This window comes from Symphalangus syndactylus, chromosome 7, assembly GCF_028878055.3.
Source record: "Symphalangus syndactylus isolate Jambi chromosome 7, NHGRI_mSymSyn1-v2.1_pri, whole genome shotgun sequence".
NCBI classification, from domain to species: domain Eukaryota; kingdom Metazoa; phylum Chordata; class Mammalia; order Primates; family Hylobatidae; genus Symphalangus; species Symphalangus syndactylus.
The window spans coordinates 94,736,756-94,762,467 of NC_072429.2; the positions used below are offsets into that span (position 1 = coordinate 94,736,756).

At 48.0% G+C, this 25,712-nt stretch overlaps 1 protein-coding gene and 1 long non-coding RNA gene across 2 annotated transcripts; one reads left to right on the forward strand and one right to left on the reverse strand.

Moving 5' to 3' along the window:
* Window positions 1-7,225: 7,225 nt before the first annotated feature.
* GDF6 (growth differentiation factor 6) lies at window positions 7,226-25,358 on the reverse strand. Its single transcript, XM_055284849.2, has 2 exons — window positions 24,839-25,358; window positions 7,226-10,049 (listed from the first exon to the last, which is right to left on the reverse strand). The coding sequence occupies exons 1-2, from the start codon at window positions 25,242-25,244 to the stop codon at window positions 9,088-9,090; spliced, it is 1,368 nt and encodes a 455-aa protein (XP_055140824.1). The 5' UTR covers window positions 25,245-25,358; the 3' UTR covers window positions 7,226-9,087.
* Window positions 9,944-13,909, forward strand: LOC129485849 (uncharacterized). Its single transcript, XR_010121817.1, has 5 exons — window positions 9,944-10,072; window positions 10,586-10,709; window positions 12,120-12,149; window positions 12,725-12,878; window positions 13,322-13,909. It is a non-coding gene; the product is annotated as an uncharacterized lncRNA (long non-coding RNA).
* Window positions 25,359-25,712: the final 354 nt, after the last annotated feature.

The following is a 25,712-nucleotide window of genomic DNA, read 5'->3' on the forward strand; positions in this document are numbered from 1 at the left end:
AATATTCTGATTCTCCAAAGGCATACATAGTTCATTTCAGGTAGAGAAAAAACTAATTTTGTGATCACATGTTGCACACCAAGCTTGGCAGCCTATCTCACCAATGTGAGAAATTAACAGTGAGGATGAATGGCTCACTAAGGACTCAGGGAAATTTCACTTTTGTACAGAGGAGATCTGCTTCTTCTTCTTTAGCATATTATTTGACTATCTAATCTATTTACCACATTGGGCAATGATTTTAGCAAGTCTTCTACAGAGATGTTTCTATTTACGTCTATATCCTTAGTGCTAAGCACAATACCTGCCAAATGGTAGATGCACAAAAAATATTCACAACTATTTAATAAATTATGTCCTTTACTGCAGGCTCATTTCAACTACCATTCCTATCACCAGTCAAAAATAAATGTAGCTTTAAAAAAATCTATTAAAAAAATAATAATGATGGTAATAATAATTACAGAGCACTTTTTTTCTTTTCTTTTCTTTTCTTTTTTTGTTTTTGTTTTTTCGTTTTGTTTTGTTTCATTTGAGGAAGGGTCTGACTCTGTCACCCTGGAGTGGAGTGGTGCAATCTTGGCTCACTGCAAACTCTGCCTCCCAGACTCAAGCAATCCTCTCACCAGAGCACTTTCTATATGGATTTTTTCCTCAATATGCATGGGGGATTGGTTCCAGGACCTCCCTCAGATGCTGAAATCCTCCATGCTCAAGCCCTTGATATTAAATGGCATTGTATTTGCATACAACCTACGCACATCCTCCCATATATTTTAAATCATCTCTAGATTACAATGTAAATGCTATGTAAATAGTTGTTACACTGTATTGTTTAGGGAATAATGACAAGAAAAAAGTTGTACATGCTGAGTACAGACACTTTTTTTTCCTCAAATATTTTTCATCCAGGGTTAGTTGAATCCACAGGTGTGGAACACCCAGATACAGAGGGCCAGGACAAACTGTACTAGGTCATTTATTAAGCTTGAAAAAACACTGAGAGAGGTTTATGTATTGTGTGTATTTAGTTCTACATTATATCTGTAGCTACATTCCATGCCCAAGTCACACAGAATCAAAAAAGAAGCCATTTAATTTGGTGCTGTGACACTGAAAGCCCCTCCTCTTCTCTCCACCCACCCCTGCCATATCCAGAACCTGAATTGACTTCTGAATGCCTTGTTGAGTGTGCTTTTTGGAAGAAATATTTTTACCTATGGTCTACCTTTCTGAAGCAAAATAACATATGAAGTTATAGGGCACTCAAAGTGTGGTCCATGAAAGAAGCTCAACTGAAAACATTCATACAAATTTACCATCTTCTCCATCTGTAGAAAAAGATCAGTGTGTTAAATAACAAATAATGCAGACTATTTTAGGTGTAGGGGAAAAGATACGCAGAAGACAGACCTGTCTACAGCTGCAGACCCACCAATAGACAGCCCAAATTCAGACATATGGGATAATCTGGAGGAATTCCAAGATACAGTGGCTGTTCAGAGAATGCCTCAAAGGAGTCTCTAATCACTACCCTGGCCCATTGTTTAGCCCAAGGTGCTCTCACTGTCAACTAGAGAACAGCAGCTCTCTATGTGCTAGCTAAGAAGCCACTTTCCAATTAACACAAGTAAACTTTTAGAAAACAGAAAATTCCTTTTTAATAAAACTATTATCTAGGAAATCGTTTTAGGAAAAATCATTTGTTCAGTGCAATGGGAGGAGTTAATGGTCACTAACAACTCATTCCCAACAAACTTCAGGAGTCCGGCTGTAGTAAAAGATAAAACATGGAATGAATACATACAGTTTTGTTTAAGCCTAAACCAAACATACTTATAAGAATAATGTTGTTGTTTGTTCTAGACAGCAATTTTAAAGTCAGAAAAATGAAAAGTGCTTTCTTATGTGAATAAAGCATGAACTGAGCCTTCTAACCAAGGGCTTTGAACAACTCTAAATCTTCTACCATGATTTGAATGCTGTTGGTGTCCGATAAACATTAGCCACTAGTAAGGATAAAAATAATCATATAACTCAGAGGCTAATTATTTCTGTAATTTTCTCAGCTTGCCAGATATTTTAGGGATAAAACTGGAGATATGCGAAGTTTCAAAATTGAGACCGAACCTCTGAGACTTTTAAGGCTATCTTGACATAGACAGGTAAATATTCCCCATGGAGATTACTAGATTGGTTTTAAAGGAAAGGGGTGATGATATTTTGAAGTCCAAGTATTCCTTTCTTCCAACAAATTAAAGCCCATCATTTTCCTGAAACTTTCAAAAGAATGTTAACAAAGTAGGAATCAAATCACATTTTTTTTTTTTTTTTGAAGTTTAGGGCACAACTGGATGGCATAAGTCACTTGGTTTTCCCAAGTAAATCACGAAGTCTTCTGAATAGAAAAGAGATATAGAGACACATGAGATGTGCCCTTTTCCAACAAGAGGGTGACCAAACATGAAGCTGTGGATGGCTGAATCTCAGCATCATGGATATATTCCCTTTAGTCATTGACCTAGTTTAAGGGTAAATACTCCTGTTATGCTTGTTTTAAAATTCCCTTGACACATCTTGTTGGTTTTTACCTGTTTTCAGGGCAAATGATATATGAACTAGTTTCACATTCCTGTTACTAAATAATTATCATGATTAAGATCACCCACTATTTTTCAGAAGTTAAAAAATAATCACTTGGAAATGTGAATTTTCAAAAAGAAAGTTGAATCAAGAAGCTCTAATTTTCACTCATATGATCATTCTCAAACACATCTGGTATACCTATTCACAGACGATACCAATATATAATAAGTATAATAAGTATTTATTAAATTCTGCCTTAATAAACATGTTATATTCCTAATAAGTCTGAACTTCTTAGAAGGGTCAGCATTATACCTGTTTTGAACATCAGAACGGTATAGAGAACCCATGGCTATAAATATTACCCTTCTCCTCATCCCTCAATCCCTAATCCTATTCTCCCTGCTTCCTCAGTAGTTATAGGGGACAAGGGCGGATTAAGCTTTGACAGAATTTGTAAGTTAGAAAGCAGAGGAGTAAGTCGTAAAAGCAGAACTTAAGTCAAAGGAACAGCTTGCCTGTATGAGTCTGGAAAGTCTTAGAAGTTCAGCTTCAATTTTGAATTTCCTTTCTCTCTAGTTCTATATGTAAAGTTGCCCAAAGCCTCAAACAGTGCCTGCCAGACCATGGTAACTCACTAAATAATAGCTGAATGAGGGCAGATGAGAATGCGCTCTAGATTCTACCAGATAAGTTCTAGCTCCTCCCAAGCAAGTTATTGAACCTCTCTAACTCCCAATTTTTTCATCTGTAAAGCAGAGTAATAATAGAGTTGTTGCAAAAATTACCTAATAAAATAATAGTTGTAATAATATTCCTGTGAACTCTTCAGTTTTTCATTAACACAATGTTAGTGTTGTGACCAGAGAACTAGACAAAGAATAAGGGATGTGTGGTTTCCGTTAGATGTCATTTTAACATCTGTAAGAGTTGTAGCTCTTCCAGACAGAAGAATATAGAAAAAGAAACACACAAAATTCAGATGATCAGAGTTTGATGATAAAGTCAAAAGAGGTTATGAACAAATATGTAAGAGCAGAATAATTCAATACAGTATCAATACTTTTAAAGCCAAAGATGAAAGCAAAGAAATGTCCTAAGTGAGATAAATAATAATGAAATAGAATTAATTAGTGAAGCAAGTTACCTACAATCTTAATGGGGAGTGTGGAGTTCAATTTACCCAAATCAGGAGGAAAAATTAAATGGCCTATCTTGAACCCAGGAGAGGCCAACTCGTAAAAGATAGGAATTTGGGGTTCCTTTTTTTTCTGTGACTCTTAAAGGGGATTTAACACGTTGGTTAGTGTCCAGGGAAGGTCCATCTCATTAACTGACCAACTCCTCTGGAAGATTTGCACCAGTCTGCTGAAATAGTCACCCCATCTTGCTTGTGACAGTATGATTTTTCTGTAGTGGGTTAGTGTTTTTAACCCAAAGATATTTTAGAATGAAGTACAGAGATTAGGTAAATCAAATTTAAATTATTAACATTTTTGTATTAAGTGCAAAAATAGTTTTTGTAATAATTGGGACAATCTGTATATATTTGGTATTTAAAATATTTGTGGCTGGGCATGCCTGTAAGTCCAGCACTTTGGGAGGCTGAGATGGGCGGATCACCTAAGGTCAGGAGTTCAAGACTAGCCTGGCCAACATGGCAAAATCTCCTCTCTACTAAAAATACAAAAATTAGCCCTACTAAAAGTACAAAAATTAGAAAGGCATAGTGGCGGGCACCTGTAATCCCAGCTACTGAGGAGGCTGAGGAGGGAGAACCGCTTGAACCCAGGAGGCAGAGGTTTCAGTGAGCTGAGATTGCACCACTGCACTCCAGCCTGGGCAACAGAGTAAGACTCCATCTCCAAAAATAATAAATAAATAAATAAAAATAAATAAAATGTTTGCAAGCTTTAAAAATGTACTTTATTAAGATACCTAACAGGTTAGCCTCTAACACCAATTTAAATGGGTAGTTGAGTAATTAATTGTAGGTTCCTGATGTTGAGTCAAAAGGCATAAACTACATTGGGATGCTTAATAGAACTTATGAATCACCATCTTTAGAAGTTTAGTGTATTAGCTTTACTTGGAATGGTTTAAGCATATTGGAAGGTTTTTCCTGTTAAAGAAATTTGAAGGGCCTTAAAAAGAAAATGGGATATATTAAGCTCATAAAAGCAATGTACAATAGTTAAAGGAAGTTTATTAACTAGGTTGAAACTAGAATTGGTTAATTAAGGGAGGTTGGTCCATTCAATGTGAGTGGAAGACATCGATCAAAGACTCCCTTGAAATTGACTGTTAAAATTTCTAGATTTACAAGTAGACTAGGATTTGTAATGCATTCATTCAGAATATTTACTGGGTGTCTGCTATGTGTTAGGCACTATTCTGGGTGCTAGGAATATAGCAATGAACAAAACAAGGACAAAAACATATCATAATGGGGCCTGGATACATTAAACTTAAGAGCTTTAGAGAAAATTTAAAAAACTAAGTTATTAAATTCTTTGCTTTAATATGTTAGATATTAACGATAAAACAAACTGGCCATAAATAGCCTCTTTATTGTGCAGAATTTCTCCTAAGGGACACCAAAAACTCACATTGACAAGTGTCTCTATTCATTCTTTTATCACTAGTGCCTCATTCACGTTTAACTCTCAAAATTGTGTGTAGCTTGAGTGTTGAATCTTCTCCTCTATGTTCTGGAGTTTTTCACATCATTCCCAAAAAATCTGAGTTAACCAGGATTTTCTTCTTAAAATACAAATGTCTCTAAGGTTAAAGGCTAGGAGATATTTACATCTTCATGTAATTCAATCAGATTGTGCTTTTCCTAACACCTGAGTTAAGGAATAAACTAATAGAGGAAAGAAAGAAAAACAACTTTGGACATGAAAATATTTGTTCAGAAAAGGGAAATCTCTGGATTGGGAACATATTAAAGTACAAGGCTGGTAGTCCTCAGGGCATTCGTGGGCAAATTGGGTGCCAGGTATAAAAAGAGTGGTGCAAAAATGCAAAGAAGTCTCAACTATTTCAAAAGCAGCTTCCACCCAGAAAAGACAGTCTCTTTTCCACTTTCCCAGGTGATTATGTCCTCTCAAAACTCAGAAGTCAAAATTGCTTTGTTAAAAAGTTCCATTTGGGTAAATAAAGTTTCTGCAAAATGACCTGGAAGCTCAATCACTGTGTCCACGGGAAAATGTTTCTTCGTTCTAAGGGTCCACTTGCAACCAGTTTTTTGAAACATGACCTATTTGTAAATTGACTATTGTGTTGATAACCAAAACTCATAAAAATCACACCCAGGGCAGTCCCAGCAAAGAGTAGAGAACCAAAGCCCAGTAATGGCTTAAACTACAGGTTTACTGGGCCAAGCCCAAAACTAAAGATTCAAGTTTTGCAACCCATACCCATTTTTCAGCTGCCCTTATGCCAGCAGTTACAATTCACACACTCCAAAACGTCAGGCAATGCTGCTCGCCCCTGTACCATCTCCTCCTCTGCCAGCTGACCAACCCTAAGGATTGTAGCTAACTGCACGTTCCCCACGTCAATATTTAGGGACCAATCAGAGAGCAGGTAGATGATCTGGGGACAGAATTGTACAGTGGTTAACTCCTCAGGCTCTAGAGTCTAAATGAACTAGTTTTAAATCCTAACTACAATTCCCTGGCTGGATGCCCACAGGCAGGTTACTTAAATTCTCTGTGCCTTGGTTTCCTCATCTGTAAAATGGGGATTATAATAATATCTACCTCTGAGGGTTTTAAATGAGATTCTACATGTGTAGAATAACATCATGCTTGATAGAGTGAGTGCTCACACTCACACATGAGTTCCCCAATTCACAGCAAGCACAGAAAAACATTTGTGTCTTCTGCCTCCAGTATGCCACAAAGGTAAAGAGTAATTACACTGACAATCTTGGTTGACTTAGGTAACCACTTTCTTACCTCAACATTACTGCTTTGGTTTTTTCAACACTAAAGAAACTAAGAAATCATCCAATTTCTATTTGGATTCTTGAAGTGCTGGGATGAGGGACAGGCTTATAAACACTGGTCTAATAGGTGACAAGGATTTGGCCTTATTCTAGTGAATAAAAATGTCATGAAAAAGGAGTTATTGAAGAGTTATGAAGAAAAAGTGTAATGCACTAAATGATAGATTTTTAAAATCATCAGTTTGTTTTCAGACATTCAGTCCCATACTGGAACAAACTACCTCTGACAATAATTCTGTGAGAAAAGGATTTGTCTAAATCCATCCATATAAACCAGGCTGAGTTATTAAGGAGAAAAATGCGTTTAATAATATAGCATTCGATTGCATATCATCCAGGAAAGGTGTACCGTAAAAAATGTTTTGATTATTCATTGACCTCTGGTAACTTTAGTGTTGTAAATACTTGTATTATATGAGGTAGACAGTTTAAAAAAAACTCTCCATTAGACAGACTTAAAATTTTGTAATAATATTTGAGAAAATGATAACTATGAAAAAATGAAATATCTGATTAATGCTTAACTTTGTACAACTCGAATATAAACTTTAAAAATATTAGAAATTATAACATTTGAGTGCATATAACGTTTTGTACATTAGGATGAATTGCATGCTGTCCATTTCCTCTTTGCACTTTCAGTCACCTTAAATAAACAAATATATACAGCCTTAACAAAACAACAGTGCATCCAAAGCAAATGTGCATTTTAAATTATTTCTCCTGGCCAAGTCTTTTTTTCACTTAGCATTTTTATATTAGCATTTCTTATCATCCCCACCCTTTCTTTGACAGTTTGTAGTTCTCTGAACCAAACAAGCAACAGGTTTAGATTGGAAGAGAGCAAAATCACTTAGGAAAAACTAAAACTTTTTTTAAGGGCTGGTACAAATTCCATTGATTAAACAATTTTATAGTCAAAGATGAGGAGGAAGCTAACTCTTCAAAGGGCCTATTCATGGGCAATGTTTGAAAACAATACTGGTGCAGGCTGGGGGAAAGTTCATGTTTTTGACTATCTGGGAATGGATATTTCAATTTCACTGTGCTCTCTCCAGCTTCCTCCCAGAAGATGAATTCCACCCCTGTCTCCTTCCTCACTGCCTGTTCCCCATCTCCCACCCCAAGCTCAATGTAACACTTGGCTCTTTTCACAGTTTCTCATTACTAAGTTTTAAAAACATTGCCTAACTGATAATTACAATCTGAAACAATTCTTTTGGGGGAGCCCTGGGCTATTGCTGGCTGGTAATCTTTCAGGAATGTCAAAGAGAGGGGAGGGAACTTAGATTTTAAAGAAACTTCAGAGACAGGGACTTGTGTCCCCTTTCATCCCTCCCTTCCCCACTCCTGGCTCCTGGCCTGTCCCTTGATCCTCATCCTCCCTGAGGCCCACCATCTTCCCTCCTGATGGGACTCCTTCTACTTCTTGGTTTCTATTCCCTCCTTTGTAGCTCTTATGTTGTTGTGTGCCCCACTCCTGCCCATTTTTTTGAACTGGGAAATCATCTTCCCCTCAGAAGGGCATGACTGAATTTTGGCAAATTCTGTTGAAAGAAATCAATTAGAATCAGAAAGGGCGTTTGGGTGGGCTACCTCCAGCCTGGGCTAATGCAGCTCCGCGTCAGCCCCAGTCAGAGGCAGGCCTTGTGGTTTCTCACTATCCTTCAGGGGGTTCCATTTGGACTAATTCTTGTCATTCCATCCATACCAGTTCCCCTTGCCCCCACCAGAAAAAGCAACAATGAAGGCAGAGACCTGGGCCCTCAGGAGTGAGATGAAGGTTGCCAGTTCCTGGTACCGAAAGAGGCCAGGACAGAGCTGGTAAACTCACAGAGTACACAAATGGGTGACCGCGGGCCCACCTCTCTCAAAGCTCTCCTACAGGCAGGACCATTCCTGACTTAACTATTCCTTTTGCCAATTTCCCTATCTAACACTTTCTGTGTGAGAGGGCACAAGACACGGGCTATGACATGGCCAGAGACCCCGCCTTCTTTACACATGTAAAAACCAGCCAAATCAAGATGCGGTCAGCGGTGATTCTTCCTCCCATATTGTTTCCCTTTTTAAACTGTTATTTTTTCAATCCATGGAGCAGTTGAGAAACGGGTATGCATCTTTCCTCCCCTCCCCCTTCTATCAAAGCCTGTAAGACACATAAGGAAATCCAAAGCCACAGTAATAGAGAGAGAGAGAGAGAAAAAAAAAAAAAAAACAGAACAAAAGAAATCCTCCTTGGCTTGTTTTTCCAGGGTGGCCAGGCAAGGTGTGAAAATCCATATCTCCCTCTGGGCTGGCAGGTAGAAGGTACTGGGAAGGCTGCGCTCCCTCCTCTCCCACCGGCTCTCACGTCCAGGCTGTTCCCTCACCCTCAGCCTCCCTCAGCGCCAGCTTCCTCCTCCGCCTCTCTGCAGCCAGGCCTCCCCTGCAAGGCGGACCTTGGCCCGCCTCGGTTCCGGGCCAAGGCGGCGGGAAAGGCACCGCTACCTGCAGCCGCACGACTCCACCACCATGTCCTCGTACTGCTTGTAGACCACATTATTGCCCGCGTCGATGTATAGGATGCTGATGGGAGTCAATTTGGTGGGCACGCAGCAGCTAGGCGGGGTGGAGCCGGGATCCATGGAGTTCATCAGCGTCTGGATGATGGCGTGGTTGGTGGGTTCCAGGTGCGAGCGCAGCGGGAAGTCGCATACACCCTCGCAGTGATAGGCCTCGTACTCTAGGGGCGCGATAATCCAGTCGTCCCAGCCCAGCTCCTTGAAGTTCACGTGCAGGGGCTTCTTGCTGCAGCGTAGCCTGGACTTCTTGCCGTGCCGCTTACCATGGCGACTGGCGAAGGCCGTGCGCCGCCGCCGGCGGCCGGGCGAGGGCAGCCAAGGCCCGGCGTCCGGGGCGCCCGACGGCGGCGGCCACGACCCCTCGGCGCCCGCGCCCGGGCCCGCAGCCTCGGCCGAGCCCAGCTGCTCGCGCATCTCTGCAAACAGGTTCTTGCGCTGGGATCTGGTGAATACCACGAGCAGGGCCCGCTCCTGGGGAGGCCGCACCCTCCGGCCGAAGCCCAGACTCCACAGGTCCGGGGGCGGCGGTTGCTGGGGTCCCCGCGCGCGCGCCTCGGCCTCCCCGGCTTCCGGCTCCCCCCATGCGGCCCGCAGCTCCAAGCACAGCTGCTTCCAGGGCTGGTGGCGCAGGCCCTGCCACACGTCGAAGACTTCCCAGCCGGCCGGCGGCGCCCCCTGCGGGTCCAGGGTCCGCGCGTCCAGCAGCTGGGGCGAAAGGCAAGGGAAGAGCTGCACGTGGAGCGGCCCGGCTGGTGGCCCCCAGGGCGCTGAGGGCGCCTGGCGAAAGAGCCGCAGCTCCGCGCCCACCAGCTCTTCTTTGTCTGAGAGCATGGACACATCAAACAAATACTTCTGTCTCCGGAGAGGAGTGTGCGAGAGATCGTCTGCGAGATAAAAAATAATTACAGTCAGTTTCACTTAAGGGGGAGATCAGCCCGGTGCTCTTCGGCCGCCCCGGGAGGAAAAGGGCGGGGAGTGGGGGCAGGTCGGCCGGGGAGTCCAGCTTGCCCGGCCCGGGGCCTGACCACCCCGGCTCCCCATCTGGCTGGTGCATGGCGCAGGGAAGGGGGCGCGCCAGGGCAGGCCCCCTCCTCCGCGTCAGCTCCGGACTCTCAGGGCGGAAGTCGGTGGCTGCTGGCGAGGCGGCGGCGGCCTACCGGGTTTTCCCCCCAAAAGGCTTCGTAACCACTAATGTGCCGTTTGTGGTCTCGAGCCTGGGCCGCGCTTCCTCCACATCTCCTCCAGGCTGGGCTGGCTCGTTCTCGTTCATGTCTCAAATGTCACCTCCTCCAAGTAGCCATCCCTGACCACCCTGATCTAAAGTAGGCTCTCCAGGTCCCTATCACAGGACTGGCTTGATTATCTTCCAAGTACTTAGGATTATCTACAATTACCTTGTTTATTTTTATCTCCTTATTAGTCTGCCCTTCCCAGCAACACTCTGTCTGCCTCCACCAACCCACAGGAGCTAGGCCCATGTCATTGTCCACCTTGCTCCCCTCAATGCCTAGGGCGGTTCCTGACCTGGAGCACACGCCGGTCAGGTAAGTGGGAAACTTCTACGACAGCGAGTCTTAATCTGGCCCACTAAAATGTCCTGGAGAACTGAAAAACAGCCAGGGCCAGGGCTTGATTCAGCCTATTGAATCACTGTCTAAGGACAGGACTGGGCATGGGGTTTTTATTGTTTGCTTTTTTTTTTTTTTTTTTACTCCAAGATGATTTAAAGGTGCAGTTCTAGTTTAGACTCACTAGTCTGGGGTAACATTGCTGCCCATCAGGCGGTTTTGGTGGGTCCAACACAGTGCAGGCAGAATGAAGAGCTGGTGAGAGATTTATTTATTTATTCACCAATCATTAAACAACAAACAAAAGAGCAATGAAGTTTCAGAAGTATTGGGGGCAGGGGGTGACAAATGAACAAACACACACACCTTGCATCTGTCCATTGAGAACATCTTGCAGTCAATGAGAAAAATATATACCTGGAAGGCAGAAAACCTAAGCCAGGGACAATTAGATACACACACACACACACATACACACACACACAGAGAGAGAGAGAGAGAGAGAGAGAGAGAGAGACTTTCCCATCTCTCCTCCCACTCCCAATCTAAAATTCTCTCGCTTTGCAACTATTCCTGAAGATAAAAGGTTTGGTCATCAATGAGAAAAAGAAATTTAGGACAGGTGAGGTAGGGGAGTGTAACAGGCTTTTAAAATCTAAGGCAAATTCTTCAGAACCAAAGCAAAACTGGACTTCTTTTTTGACACATTTGTGCATGAAGCCAACTCCACTTCAATGTGCAAGGCGGAAAGCTAACCAGCTTTTCCTGGGCTGCCTTCCCATAAAATATTTACAACCCAGCAAATACAAAAATCCCCAAAGCCCTCAGCCTTCCCCAGAAGCTAGTAAAGTTTGGGTCGATTTCAATAGTAAAAGTGTCACTGGGCCCAGCATCCAACCCTCTCTACCAGTCCAGATGTAGCCCGGGGGCACTGGCTCTGGAGCCTCAGCCACACCCAGTTTGTACTCGGGGCTGACCGTAGCACTGGCTGGTTCACTCTTACACACATGCCCCAACCTGAGATGGGGTGTGGGAAGGGTTAGAGAGGTGAAAAGGGAAAAGCTGCTGCAGGCAGTTGATTTATGGAAGCCAAGACCTTCAAACAGACCAGGGTCACATTAAAATCAGGGAGAATTCAGCACACTTTCTTCTCCTTCAAAGAAACCTGTGTCTGACAATGCTCAGCCTCCACCCAGATCTCTGGACATACTGCCTTAGGCTTGGCTTCCTGCCTGTCTCCCCAAACTAGGGATGAGATGAGAGCAGCAAATCTAAGGCACTTGCTGCACTAGCTAAATGTTGTTAGGAATAACATATTTCTAATCTATATCCACTTGCACAGAACAGTTCTGAAAGGTAATTACTTGTATTATTCCCATTTTGCAGATGAGAAAACCAAGGATTGGAGAAATTAAGGTATTGCCAAAAGTCAGACAGCCAGAAAGTGGTGAGGCTAAGAGCCATACTTATGTCTATTTAATTCAGAGTTGGAGCATTTAACCCCTAAGCCCCACTGCCTCTCCACTGTAGTCCAGGTACTAGAGTCTAAAAGTAACCAGAAGTGGCCAGTGTATAAGGGGAAAAGAGTCCAAATTATTTGCAGGGCTTGCTAGGGATAAAATCTAGGCTCCCTTAGGAAATCATTTCCATCTTTGCTTACACAACTCTTGAGATGGTTTGCCACTGGCTGGAGTGCATTAGGCAGGTGTAAAGAATTATGATTTATTTCTCTCTCACGCAATATGGGGGAAATCAGCCTGCTTTTGTTTTTACTCTTTTAAAAAAAGTGTGTGGGCTAATAAATGATTAATTTGCACAGCTGAGTTAAAACTGAGGCAAGCATCTGTAGAGAAAGATCTCTTACTGATTCTGCAGCCTTAGGATTTCTGATGATCTTTCCAGCAAGACCAGCCCACCCCTACCCTTTCCAGGTTTCATTGCAAGAATGCAAATGGGACTTCAGCTTCTTCTCTCTTCTCTTTCCACACTAGCTCCATCACCTACTTCAAGGGGCCTCACCTGTGAGCATGTGGCCATCCCAGCTCACAGCCTAAAGCTGTGCACAGTTTCACAGGTGCACACATCAGTGGTGTGATCTACCTTCGGGGGAACTGAATGGATGAAGAAGCTGTCCAGACCCTGCAAGTGAGCTCAGGGATATTTGGGCAAGAATTCTATGGCCCAGGTATCTGGAGCTTGGTCTGGAATAGTGACTCTCAAAGCCACTAAATCTGCAGTGGTCTTTAAATCTGTATCATCAGCATCACATAGGCACTTGCTAGAAATGCAAATTCTCTCTGGCTCTAGAGGCTTGTGGTAGGGTCTAGAATTTGTATTTCTAGTAAGCTCCCAGATGATGCTGATTCTGCTGGTCCAAGGAATTACTCTAAGAACCACTGATCTAACTGGGGGTTGTCCTCTAGGTTCTTTGAATTCACCACTGAGTAGGGAGGAGCACCAAACAAGGTGCTGCAAAGCACAGGGCTCACGGCAGCATCTAAGGCGGTACTCACCAGCACCAGGTCAATTCTACCTTTCCCAGCCCATTCGTGGCCCCCAAAGCCACCCCCATTTTTTTATCCTTTCAGCCACAAATTCTCTTGGTTCTGGGTCTCCAGAACCTCTAACTCCTAAACAGAAGGTCCAAGAAGGTGGCTCCTCTATGCAGCTCCCCTGCAGACCACATTCCCTACCTGTCTAAACCTGCATCACAGAAATAGCTCAGAGGAGGCATCCAACCTGGGGAGTGAATACAACACCATGCACTGTTACCCTGAAGACACTTTGCCTGCTGCCTGCTGACCTGGCATCACAGAGCCTGGCTCAGCTGCCATGAGCCATCTATGGGCAAAAAGCCAGCCCTTCATGCTCCCTTCCACAAGTCTCCTCTCCCATTAAGTCTTGTATAAATGAAGACTGGTGTCATCAAATGATCCTCTCTCCCACCCCTTTGACTAAAAAAACATGCACTTGTCACTTCAAAATCTGTGGCACTTTCCCACATCCTGGAAGTGAATCCTATGCTTTGGGCCCTTAAATTGAAATTGACCAGAAATATATGGTGGGAGTTTTTTATTTCCCTTTTACTTTGCATCAACCTGGTTTGTTACAGCTTATTCACACATCTGTTAACAGTGTTTGCTGAATATTAGACATATAAACATTTCCAGTTACAATTGCTGGATTTGGGCTTATCTTCGTTCCCTGGCAGCTGCGTAGAGAAAGGAGGGGGAAGAGAGAAAAATAAGAAGGAACAAACCGTGGCATGTTAGAAGATACTCCTTCATAATGGTCAACGAGTTGGTAAAAGGCTGAAAGCACCTCAAATATATATTTCTGGTGTAGAATTTAGGAAAAATTTAAAAGAAGGGAGATGTTGGTCAAAGGGTACAAATTTTCAGTTAGGGTGAATATAAGGTAAAAAATAAAATTTTAATTAAAAAAAAAAGAAACCAAGGGAAGGAATGGTACCTATTTGCAAGGTAATTACCATTGCACCCATTTTAAATGAGAAAACTGGCCTAGAAAGGAAAAGGGCATCTGTCCACGGTCACCGTAGGTGGCTGGAGAAAGTTGGAGTGGCAAACTCCAGAGCGGAAAGGAAAAGATGCCCGCAACGCCAAAGGCCAGACACCCGGGGAACCTGAGCCGCAGGAGGGCGGCATGAGGGAGGGACACGTAGCTGCAGGACTCTGTGCGCCTGCCCACTCCAGCCCCAGAGCCTTCTGCTGGGGGCTACTTCCTTGGGCTAGCCCGTAGAGGGTTTCCAAAAACCAGAAACTTCTTTGGTTGGAGGTGGGAAGGGCCCGGCATTGCATTTTCCCAAGACATCTCTGAGATATATACTCAGCTTGAGGTCCCTTTTGAAAGTCCTAGTTGGATTTTGTCACTCGCCTGGCTGTGCACCCACGGCTCCAACTCCCCGGACTTGCAGGATTCTTGGTACGGCTGACTTTGGGCTCCACGGGATTCCTCCGCGCGCACCTGGCTCACATCTCTGAGTACGCAGTGACCCCGCATAGCTACTCACCAGGCGTCCCGCCACGCCTCCCAGCCATGTTCTCCGGTGGCACAGGCCCCGCGACTAGGCCACTGTCCAGAAAGTCTAGAAGATAGTGGGCGTTCCCATCCCCAACCCCCAGGCAGGGAGAATCACCCATCTTTGCAAGATAAACTCTAGGCGCCTTTCCCTTATCCCCTCATTTTAGAGCCAGGAGCAGCATTGAGCGCTTGTAGGGCACCAACTTTGTGCTAGGCACGTGCTCAGAGCTTTGATGGCCTCTCTCACTGAATCTTCACAGCGAACGTCTAAGGTCAGGCCTACTGTGATACTCACTTATAGATGAAGAAACTGAAGCTCTAAGAGGTATCTTGCCCATTGTCTTGAAACTAGCAAGGGACAGGTGTTGAAGGTCCTAATTCCAAGTGCCCTGACCCCAGTCCTGCAGCGCAAGGGACAGGTGTTGAAGGTCCTAATTCCAAGTGCCCTGACCCCAGTCCTGCAGCCATGCCGCTCTACCAGGGTCCTGTTTGGGCAGGGAGCCAGGAAATAGGACATACCTTCATCATTAATGTAATCAAGGTGGGCTGGGTTCCTCCAGGATTTCTTTTCTTCGCTTCCCTTCCTTCCCTTCCTTCCTTCCCTTCCCTTCCCTCCCCTCCCCTCCCCTCCCTTCCCTTCCCTTTCCTCTTCTCTCCTTTTCTTTTCTACAAAGAAGACCTCCAAGCTCAAAATTCATGACTGGGCTTGGAGTCATTTTCTCAACTAGGTCTCTCACCTTCAGCATTGCACTGAGGGGACAAAGTCCATCAGGTTGGAAATAGAGCCAGGTGCACTGGGTGATTTAAAATGAGCCACCAACCCCTCCTCCTGGAGTGTGAAGGGCTTTAAGGGGAATCTGTGTGCCAACTATGTACCCTCTTTCTGGAATACAGGATCTCCTGGGCGTCTCCCTGAGGAGATACTCATCCTGAGTCGGGCCTCTGTTGAGATCTGAGCTTTGCAAGCTGCTGACACATTGCTAGCATTCTTACTGAGATGTAAGTTCGGGAAGCAGTCCATACAACTCACCCTTTCCGGGGCGCTTTTTCTTAACCCCAGTACTCATGCCTGACCCCCCAGCATAATAATCGTAAGAGCAAACGCTGGTGTGGCACTAGATCTGTGCTGGGCATGATCTAAATTCTTAACTTGTAGTAACTCATTTAATCCTCAAAACCACTTCTGAGACAGCCATCATTCTAAACTAAAAGAGACAACTTGAGTAACTGGCTCAAGATACTAAGTAGTAGAGTGGGCAGTCTGGCTCCAGTATCTGTGCCACCACCCTAGACATCTCAGCCCTGATCTCTGTGCCTTGTAGAAATCCTGAGAAACTCTTCCATGCTGCCCATGCCTGGAGGGAGGGCATGAATCCCTGGACGGCAAGAGTCACTCACTTCAGCAGAACTACAGCAGTCATTCCTTCAGCAGAAGAAATGTCGATGATTGGACTTGTGGAAGAGAATTTAGGAGGAAACTTAACAGGGCCACAGAGGGGTGCAAATGAGATAAGGTGTGAGAGAAAGACTTCTGAACGCAAATGTCAGTCACTACTTATGATGTGGAATGAGCATAGGAATTTAAAGTCTAAGAGACATAAATTTGAGTCCTGATCTGTGACTTAGCGGCTGGGTGACCTTGGTTAGACTGGGTCACATAATCTCTCCCAGCCTCATATGCCTCAGCTCTAAAATGAGAGAACCACCTGTACCTTGCAGGATCATTGTAAAGGTCAGAGTCAAAGTACTCAGGGATGTGCATGGTACGTAGAAACGTCCAATGAATGCAGCCAATATTTCTGTGACTACTTACATCTTCTAGGGGAAGGTGCACCTGTCCTCCTCTTGACTTCCTTTGAAATCCAGTTCTCTGGACTTTCAGTCCTTGTGGTCCAGTTCTCTCCACAAGATTCCAGAAGTGAGTGGAGGAAAGGTGCTAGGAAGCATGGGAAAGATAAAGACGCTTCCAGTTCCTGCTTATCGGAAGTCAAGTGAAAGTCAAGGCTCATGGAGGCTGCAGCCTCATCTCATCATCCCAATTCTTCTCAGTCCTGTGAGGCCCTGTCACCACTGCTGTCCCTCCCACAGTGCCAGGTGAACAGACGACCTCCACCCCAGCTACATCAAGGATCCAGCCCTTCTTGCAGGTTTCCTCTTCTGCAGGGGTCAAGGCCAGTGACAGCCCTTGTGCTAACCCAAATGACTCCCTGGCTGGCAGTGCAGCCCTGAGAGGCCTGAGAATTCATTTCTTTCCCCACTTTGGTGTCCTTTGGTGGGGGCATGAACTGACCACAGGGCCAGTCTGGGGTGGGGATAAGGAGGCAGATGTTACTGATCTTCACTGTGCAAAGGGCCAGACACATATTGATGGGGAGGGCTGCAATGGAGGCCCCCTTGGGCTGCAGCATGAGGCTAGGCTTATGGTGCTTGTCACTTTTGAAGGTTTCGTCGGCGGTTCTGTCTTCAGTGTGTGTTCCTTCTCATCACACATTCACCAGTCCAGCTTTTCTCATGTCTCTTGGCTTCCCCAGTGCCCTCCCCAATAGCTTGCCCTATATTTCTCCTTCCAAAGACCAGAGGGGTCCAAGGCAAGTCTTCCACGGAGTCTTGGAGAGGCTTTTCCACTCTTTCCCTCAGGCCTCCAGACCCAGGCCCTTCTCTTCCTGAGGAACCTGGGCCTTTAGACTCCACAAGTTAAGTGGGTCTAGTGGCCTGCCTGGATCCCTGGGAGAAATCCCAGTATGGGCACAGCAAGCTGCGGCTCAAGGTGAGGCAAATGAATGAGAGTGGAGAGAAAGAAAAGAAAGGGGATCCTCCAATCCCACCCAACTGAAAACAGCTTTGCACCCCTCACCTCGGGGCCTCAGCACCGCCTTTAGTGGCCTTAGCTCTAACCCCAGGGTGCCTGTTTCTGACAAGCAGTGCTGGCTGGAGAGGAGCCCTCTCCCGTGAGTGCTGCTCACCGCATCAGGAGCTCCACTGCGCTTTAGGGAAACTCCTTTTGTCTCTAGAGGATGAAACAGATTCATTTACAAAGCAGTTTTCCTGAACTTAGTTAATGACCCTGATGGCCGCCTGCTCTCTTGAGGGGCCAGAGAGGCAAAGCTGCGATCAAGGACACTTCACTGTGCTTCTCTTTTCAACGGGGTCCCATTCTGGGCTCCCGACCACAGCGGCTCAAATCTTAATTTGACGTCGCTGCAGATGAAACCCAAACCGAAGCTCTGGTACTGTTCCCGCGCTGCGCCCTCCCTCCCCATCTCACTGCCGCGCGCACGCGGCCTGCCCTTCCCCTGGGGCTCAGACCTGGGAGGTTGGCTAGGGGCGGCCTTCCCTGCACTGTCGACCGGTAAGTCACCCCGGAGCCCAGGGGAGCAACCAGGTCCTCCAAGAAGGCTAGGGGAGCGGAAAGGGAGGAATCCTCAAGCTGCCATCGGAGCTGGAATATGATCGGGCTGCATGGCTTCAGTTTTGAGATCAAAAGTAGAAGGAAGGGTGTTCATGTTATGTGACTTCCGCTCCCTGACCAGTTCTGAGCTTGCAGGTGGGGGCGAGGGTTCAAACTGGCTTGTAGTCGCGGGGAGGATATTGGACTCAGCACCCAGGGGTCCTGCCCAGGAGAAACCGCTGTGCTGTGCTCTTTAAGGTGCTGGGCCGGGTGCAGTCTGGGAGGAAGGGAGAGCCGCAATCTCTGTCTGCGGAGTTCATTTAGGTCTGACTTTCGAAACAATTTAGCAAAATGAGATTCGCGGGCCCTAGTCTATTCCTAGTCAATTTCCCTCCACACTGAGCTTCGGAGCGGCAGTGGGCTGGGTGGGAAGCGGAGTGGGAGGCTGGACCAATTTGTCTGGAAGCCAGGTTTGTAAAGCAGTCGCACCGATTCCCCTGGGCTCCTACGTTATTAAGGGATGCCCTCTGCACCCCACTAAAGCCAATCCCCCGCGCAGCCCCTGTTCCCGTCCTCTGCCCTTCTCCCCAAGCTAAACCAGCCTGGGCTAGAGGCCCGCCCCTGGCCTCTTTCACGCCCACTCTCCGGTCCCTAAACCGTGCCCCGCCCCCAGGCGCCTGGGCCACTAGCGCCGCCGCGCGCTCTTCCCTAGGAACCTTGTCCAGCGCCGCCCGCCGCCCGCCCCTTCCAAGCTCTTGCAGCCACTCACCCCAAGTGGACCCAACCCTCAGTCGCCAGCAATTCTAATGGACTGTCTTAGAAGGCAGAGAACTGCAACCCTGGAACCCATTAGTCCAAGGAGGACTTATTTAATTACTGTAAACAGGAGATACTATTTAACCGACTTTGAGCTTAAAAATAAACAGCCAGGCCTTGGGGTGGGGGATGGAGGGATGTCAAGCAACGGAATGGCGCGGTGAATCCACATTCCGGCATTCCACACCTCGAGGGCTCGGCTCGATTCAGTCCCCTGGTCCAAAGAGCGTCGTTTGACCCGGGTTATTCAATACCCGAGGGGTTATCGAACTGATGCCTTTCCTTTTACTTAAAAGCCCCCAGGGATTACTGTTGATTTGCTCTAGGGCCTTTGGTGCACGCAGTAGTCCTAGCAGGAAACAAAAGTTCTCGTTCTGCCCTATTTCTATCATACCATCTTCCTCCCCACCTCTGCATCTCATTCCCTTCTTCCTTCTCCGCCACAGCCCCAGAAAGACGTCACCACTTTCGAGGAGGTGTGGAAGAACCTCAAGGACTCCAGCTAAGAAAAACATGTGGTGTTAGGGCCTCCGATGCAGTGCCCTGCGTTCCCCGCGGGTCCAGGTGACACGCATCCTCTCCGGTCGGAAAGAGAAGCTTTTAAGTCCTGATTCAATTGGGGGGTAGGGAGGGTGGAGAAGGGGGATTCGCCAGGCCTGTCGTGATCTGTGGTCTGAGTGACTTTTTTCTTTTAATGCGCAGAAACCACAAGGATGTTTGAGCACGTTTTTAGATCCCCTCCCCCATCGGCAACTCCACCGCGCAAACTCCCAGAGGCCCGAGAGCCTCCGCGTTGAGGAAAACGCTATGTCCGTCTCAGATTAGCCTCCTTTGCCAAGGAAACTCGCCAAGAATCCCTGCGCAACCTGCGCTCTCGCTGTAGAGCATACTAGGTGGTCTTTCTTTCTTTTAAGAATCTTCTTGCTTTTCCCTGTAAGGCAGACCTTAAGGCCTTAAGGATTGGAACTACAGTAACTGATGTTCAACAGCAAGTCAGTGGCTAAGAGTTTGGTCTGTGGCCTTAAACATGCCTTAGTTATTCGAACAAGAAGAGCAAAACAAACTTCTAATTTAAGGCTTCTTTCCCTTATCCCCGGGCTTTTTGCAGGACCTTCCAGTTCACCTTGCTGGAGGAGGACCCTGAACCAGGACAGTGGCGCAAACCCCGTGCCCGCGCTCATGCAGGCGCACCCTCACACGCACACACTTGAACCCTTAGCAAGCCTTTTCCAAGGCTGTTCCCTCTTTCCGGGCAAATAAAGCCCAGATTGGAACCTTCTGCCTAGCTTCCTCATTTGGCCGTCTGGTCTGCATTAGTGTTTTTATAAGGGACTCAAACAAATCGAATACAAGGTCACCAAATAATTAACAGTTGTGAATTCCCTCCGTCCCCATTAAAATACTTCCCTGCTTATATTTCATTTTCGGTTTGCCAACGACAACAGGGTACCGGCAAAAGCACTGCTGAGTTGATTACACCACTCTGCGGCCCAGGTCCACCCAGAAACCCGCTGTTTTGCATAACATGAGGTACCCGATGAACTGCAATCGCGAGGGAACTATGTAACTCTCTGAATGCCCTCCTCGCAGCCGGGCTATTCCCGGAATGGTCCTGCTCTGCCCTTTGATAATCACGACCCAGAAGGTGAACGGAGAAGCCAATAAACAATCAGTGGCAAACTGTCCTGAGAGTGATTTCTAGGGCATCAAGTTCTTCAAGGATGTTCTCATCTCGTTTTGGTTTTTATCTGTTCCTTACTGCCTCCTTTTTGAGAATATTATTACAACAAGAAAAAAGTAAAGGGTATTCTTATTTCAAAGCCATCTGGAAACCTAACTCACAGCAATAGTCTTAGACTCATTTCGGTTCTCATTCTTGAGAGTTGTTTTTTCTCCTTGTTAGAATTATGAGGCACTTTTCACTGCATAAACTGAAAGTCTGAATCAGTCAGTCTCTTTCTCTCTCTCTCTCTTCCCCCCCCTTCCTCCCTCCCCTCTATCTCTCAGGCCTGCTGAATTCATAGAACTAATTGTCTGGCTTTCCCAGGCCCCAGGGCTGGGGGTCCAGGGCCCCAGTACTAGTAGCCTTTTAATGAGTTATTTCATGAGCAAATTGTAATTTCACCATATCCAACCTTGTCCATTCTCATCCCATGATGGCACTGAAACACACAGGCACACACCTTCTCACCTTTATGGATCCAACATCATTTTTAAAGCACAATATAAGAGCATTTTTAAAAATCAGGGATAATATGGTTTGTGCCTCTGCTAAAATAAAAACAGGAGGAAGCAAAGCACACCAAAATTCAGACCCTCACATCTAGTTTCACTCACACTCCTAACTAGGTCTTAAGTGACTGCAGACAAATATTAGACTGGGGGAAAATCTTTCCAGTTTTTGACTTCTGCTTCTTGTCACCATCCACTAGAAACCACCTCACCACTGAAACTATCTATACAGTGCTCTAGTTAAACATGGAGGGTCTCGAATCTTATATCAGCCCCACCTCTCAATAGCTGTGTGACCTCCAGCAACTTGCTTAACTCCTCTGTCTTCTTTACTTCACCTGTAAAACGTGGTGATGATAGCGTTTTCTAGGAAGTGGTTGTGATAACTAAGCGACATAATTCATGTAACAAATTTTAGTGCAATACTTGGTACACAGTAAATTTTCAATAAATCGTGGTTACTATTATTACTCCTAGGTGTCTGGAGAGCATACTGAAAGAAGGGACCTGTTTTAGTTTTGTTTTTTTTTTCCAATAAGTTCTCCTCCTGGAGGATAGGGAGAAGTGGTCTGGGATGGGGTAGTACAGAACTTGCTTTCTTTATAAACCTAAAGCGTCCTTCATTCACTTTGGGCAGAGTTTATGCCTGCTCTCCCACTCTCAACCATAGGCTTCAGGTGTAACTTTGGGGTTTCCGGGGTAAGGAAGGCTTTTTACAGATACTGTAAATGAGCAAGTCGCCCACGCCTCCTGGACTGGCTTCGGGGCTCCTTTCCTTTTCTTCGCTCCTCCCCTTGGGGGACCCCCGGCTCCACCGAGCCAGGCCAGCCCCACTCGACGGCGATTTAAACATCCCTTAGGCAAGGCGCCAAGTTAGCGCTGCTGGCCCAGCTCTAGGCGGGCCGCTGCTCTTTCCTCCTCGCCAGGCAGTCCACGCGTTGGGGGAGGGGACCTTAGGGGGTTTGGCGCGGTTAAGAGCCCCACGTGAGAGGGGCGGAAGTCCTTGCCAGGAGCCAGAGATGCGCGGCTGGCGGGTCCCTTCCATCACGGGAGACGAGACACCGTTTGATGTGTTATGACATGAACCCTCAATTAGATCGCTGAGTTGAAACACTCCAATCAGGGGCCCGATGCTAAGCAAGCCCCGGAAGGTCCAGCCTGAGGTCACCGCCGGTGACACATCAAATCAAAATCAGTGAGAGGGAAAGTGAGGTTTTCCCTTTATCAAGCTGGGGCTGCAGCCAGCAACGCACCCCCTCCTCTGCGCACCCCTCCCGCCCGCGACTCCGCACTCCTTCACCCCCGTGCGGCGTGCGACAAGCCGCACCGCCTTCCCAGTCAACGAACTGCCTTTCTTCGCATTTTCTGAGAACCCGGAGACACGGAGGAGACCGCGCCTTTGAAGCTGCCGTCCAGGTGGTCATGCAGCGTCTCCTCCCACTGTGGACCGCTCGCATCCCCTGCCCTCCACCGCATTCCGGGGTTGTAGCGGTACTTGTGGATCTCGGTCCTGCTAGTCTGGAGGCATTAGTTCGAGAACAGAGGCCTCCCCAGACTGGGTGCACATGCAATCCCTCCTCTATCTCCAGGATCGGGGGCTCACAGCGCAGTGGCGGGGATGGGGGTGGGGAGGCTACAGGGCAAACCAGGGTAAAGTGGTTTCGCGTCTACGCCGGATTTGGGGCCCCCCAAGACTTTTCCCCAACCCTTGTCTGAATGCCACAGGCTTCCGGAGACACCTCCGAACAGCCCGCAGGGTCTTTTGGTCCTGTGCCAAACTCACAGGGCGCAGCGAACCAGTTAGGGTGCCCACTTGGGGGAGGGGCAGAGATTCTTGCCACTTCATTCCCGGGCAAAGAAAATCCGCGCCCAACCGCCGGCCAGCCTAGGCCTCTGGGACTTCTTCTCTTGAGGAAGGGCCTCTTGAGCAGTCTTCTCTGAGCTTCCTTAGCCTCCTTCCGCAATTGTAGTAGAGAAAGTGCAAGATTAACAAAGGACTTGGAGGGACAGAAACAACTGTAGCAAGGCGTGCGTCGTGGGGAGGGTTGGCGAGCTGCACGGGCAGCACGGAGGCCAGGGACTCAGTTGCGCTACTACGAAGAAGCCACGTGTCTTTGCAAAGGTGACTTTAGTAGTCCTAAAATCATCATAAAATACCCGGCGTTAATTTGCCCTCTGGACCTTTCAGCAGCTCATGAACCTCGCTGACCTCGGGCTGCAGCGGCGAACCCGGCGCGGGCAGGACCCTCGAGCAAGGAACGCAACTATGAGTGAGAGGTGGGGACTGGAGCCGGGGAAGAGCTCGGGGCTGGGGGCGGGGGGCCGTTAGCCTGCTCTAAAAAGCTTAGGAGATGTGCGAGCACCCAGGGTAGCAGTGACTGAAGCAGCTTCCGAACCCCGAACCCCAGCGCTGCAAGGTTTCCGGGCATCCCCACATAACTCGGAGCAGGTCAAAGTTATGGAGCTAAGTCTAGAGAGGATGGGGGAGTGGATATCTGCCTAAATCTCTTTTATCCCCTCATTTTCTTCCTTCCTTCTCTTTCCGCTTCCTTTCCTTTTTCTCCCTTCCTTTCCTTTTTCTCCCTTCCTTTCCTGCCTCCTTCCACATTATTGTCTCTCTCCTTTAGGAGCTGAGTTTCCGATGCCTGTGGATCCTTCCCTAATTTCTGGGACCAGAGGTGGTGTGAGATTTTCTTGAGGGCACTGGCCACGCTGCAGATCAACGCCGGTGGCAAGAAGGGGCCGCAAGGGTTTCCGCAGACACCCACACATGCAGGCGTTCCCACAGAGGGTACCAGGGATTTCCCCGACCCCCACCAGCGCCCAGGAATAGCGCAGAGAGAGGAACGTCGCCTGGCTGAGAAAGGTGGATGGACATACCCATATACCTTTGTGTATTAAGTACCCACAACCTCCGAACTTAGCCGTCCCTGTCCCGGCCCGCCCAACTGCTGCCGCCGCATCTGCAGAAACCACTGGTGTTGAGGCCTCGGAGCAGCCGGGAGCACCACGCTGGAGCAAAAAAGCCGGAGGGAGCAGGGCTCCAGCCCGGCTGACCATCCCCGCACCCAGAGCAGGGACCAACGGAAAACCCGCGCGGCGTCAGGTCCAGGGGGCTGCCCGACGCCGCTCGCGGACTAGTTCCTCAGACTGTGGGACTCCCTAGTGCCAGCTTTGCCCAGGGCTTTCCAAGGCTCCCTCATACCCTAGATCTGCCCCAGCAGCTCAGGCCTTAGACTGCGAACTCAGTATCCCGAGACACCGATTCCATCAGTCCCCATCCCGACCCCTCTCCAGCCGGGTTCATCTGCCTGCTGCCTCCCGTCCTCCACGTTTCCCCCACCAGCCACCAGACAAGGGGCAACCACGCTGCCTTCTGCAAAAGAGGAAGAAGGAAAGAAGGGAGAGAAAAAGAAAGGGGGGAAAAGAGAGGGAGGTTTAGAGACTGGAATAGAATCTGCAGCCGCATTCAGAAACTTACTCGGGCTTGAGAAAAACAATTTAAGAAAAGTAAAAGGGAAGTGTCCAGAGCGGGAAGGGAATTCACAAATGCAGCCTCCGGCGGGAAGAGAGCCCTGGCTGCGGAGCTCCAGCGGGAGGGGAGTCGAGCGTCTTCTTTGCCACTTACCTAGTCCCCTGTCTACAAAGCTGGTGATCGTATTAGCCGACTTGGAAGACTGGAAAAAGCTGGCATTGATGCCCAGCTTCTCAGCGATGGAGTAAGTCCTGTAGATTGACAGCATGTACTCGTGGGGCACCACGCGCGGACCCCTGCCTGGCGGCTCCTGCGCCCGGGGCTGCTGAGCCCGGGGTTTGTCCTGAGGCGGCGGCTGTGGTTCCTGGCCCTCCCGGGCCGCGTCACTCTCGCGCGGCGCCCGCTGCATCTTGCCTTCCTTGCGGCTCCGCATGCCCTTGGTGGAGCCCAGCTCGGCGGACGACGAGGAGGATGAGATAGAAGCCTGCTGGAAACCGGGCAAATCCCACAGAAAACTGATGAGGAAGACGGCCGAGAGCAGGACCCTGGGAGTATCCATGGCGGGCAAGTGGCTGCGTCTCCCCAAGAGGCGGTGGCAGCGGCGCAGGACGCGCGGGGCACGGAGCGGCTGGACAGCGGCCGGGGCCCGGCTCCTCGGGCGGACTCGGAGTGCGAGGAGCCGGGTCCCAGCCACACAAACCCCGGCCCCGCCACGCCCCCTCCCGCCCCTCGCCGGGAGGGGAGGAATGGAGAGGGAGGGCAGAGGAGGGATGGGGAGGGTGGGAGGAGAGCCGGGTGGTGCGGGCCGGAGGTGTGGGGGAGAGGGGCCGCGGTGCGCCGGTGTGGCAGGAAGACGCAGCGCCCCCGCGGGACGCGCGCGGTGTTGCCTGGCGGTGCGCGCCGCGCGGGCCGCAAGCGCTGACCGGGCGAAGGCGGGCGCGGCCGGCCAGTGGCCGGGGAGCAAAGGCTGGCCCGCCGCTCCAGGGTCCCCCTCGAACTCCCGGAGGTGTGGTCCCTCAGCAGCGCG

Bases quoted from the DNA above. Each gene is read 5' to 3' on its own strand.
- GDF6 (XM_055284849.2), bottom strand. From the start codon at position 25,244: ATGGATACTCCCAGGGTCCTGCTCTCGGCCGTCTTCCTCATCAGTTTT. The intron at 10,050-24,838 runs GTAAGTGGCAAA...TTTATCTCGCAG, and splicing joins CTTTGTAGACAGGGGACTAG to ACGATCTCTCGCACACTCCT.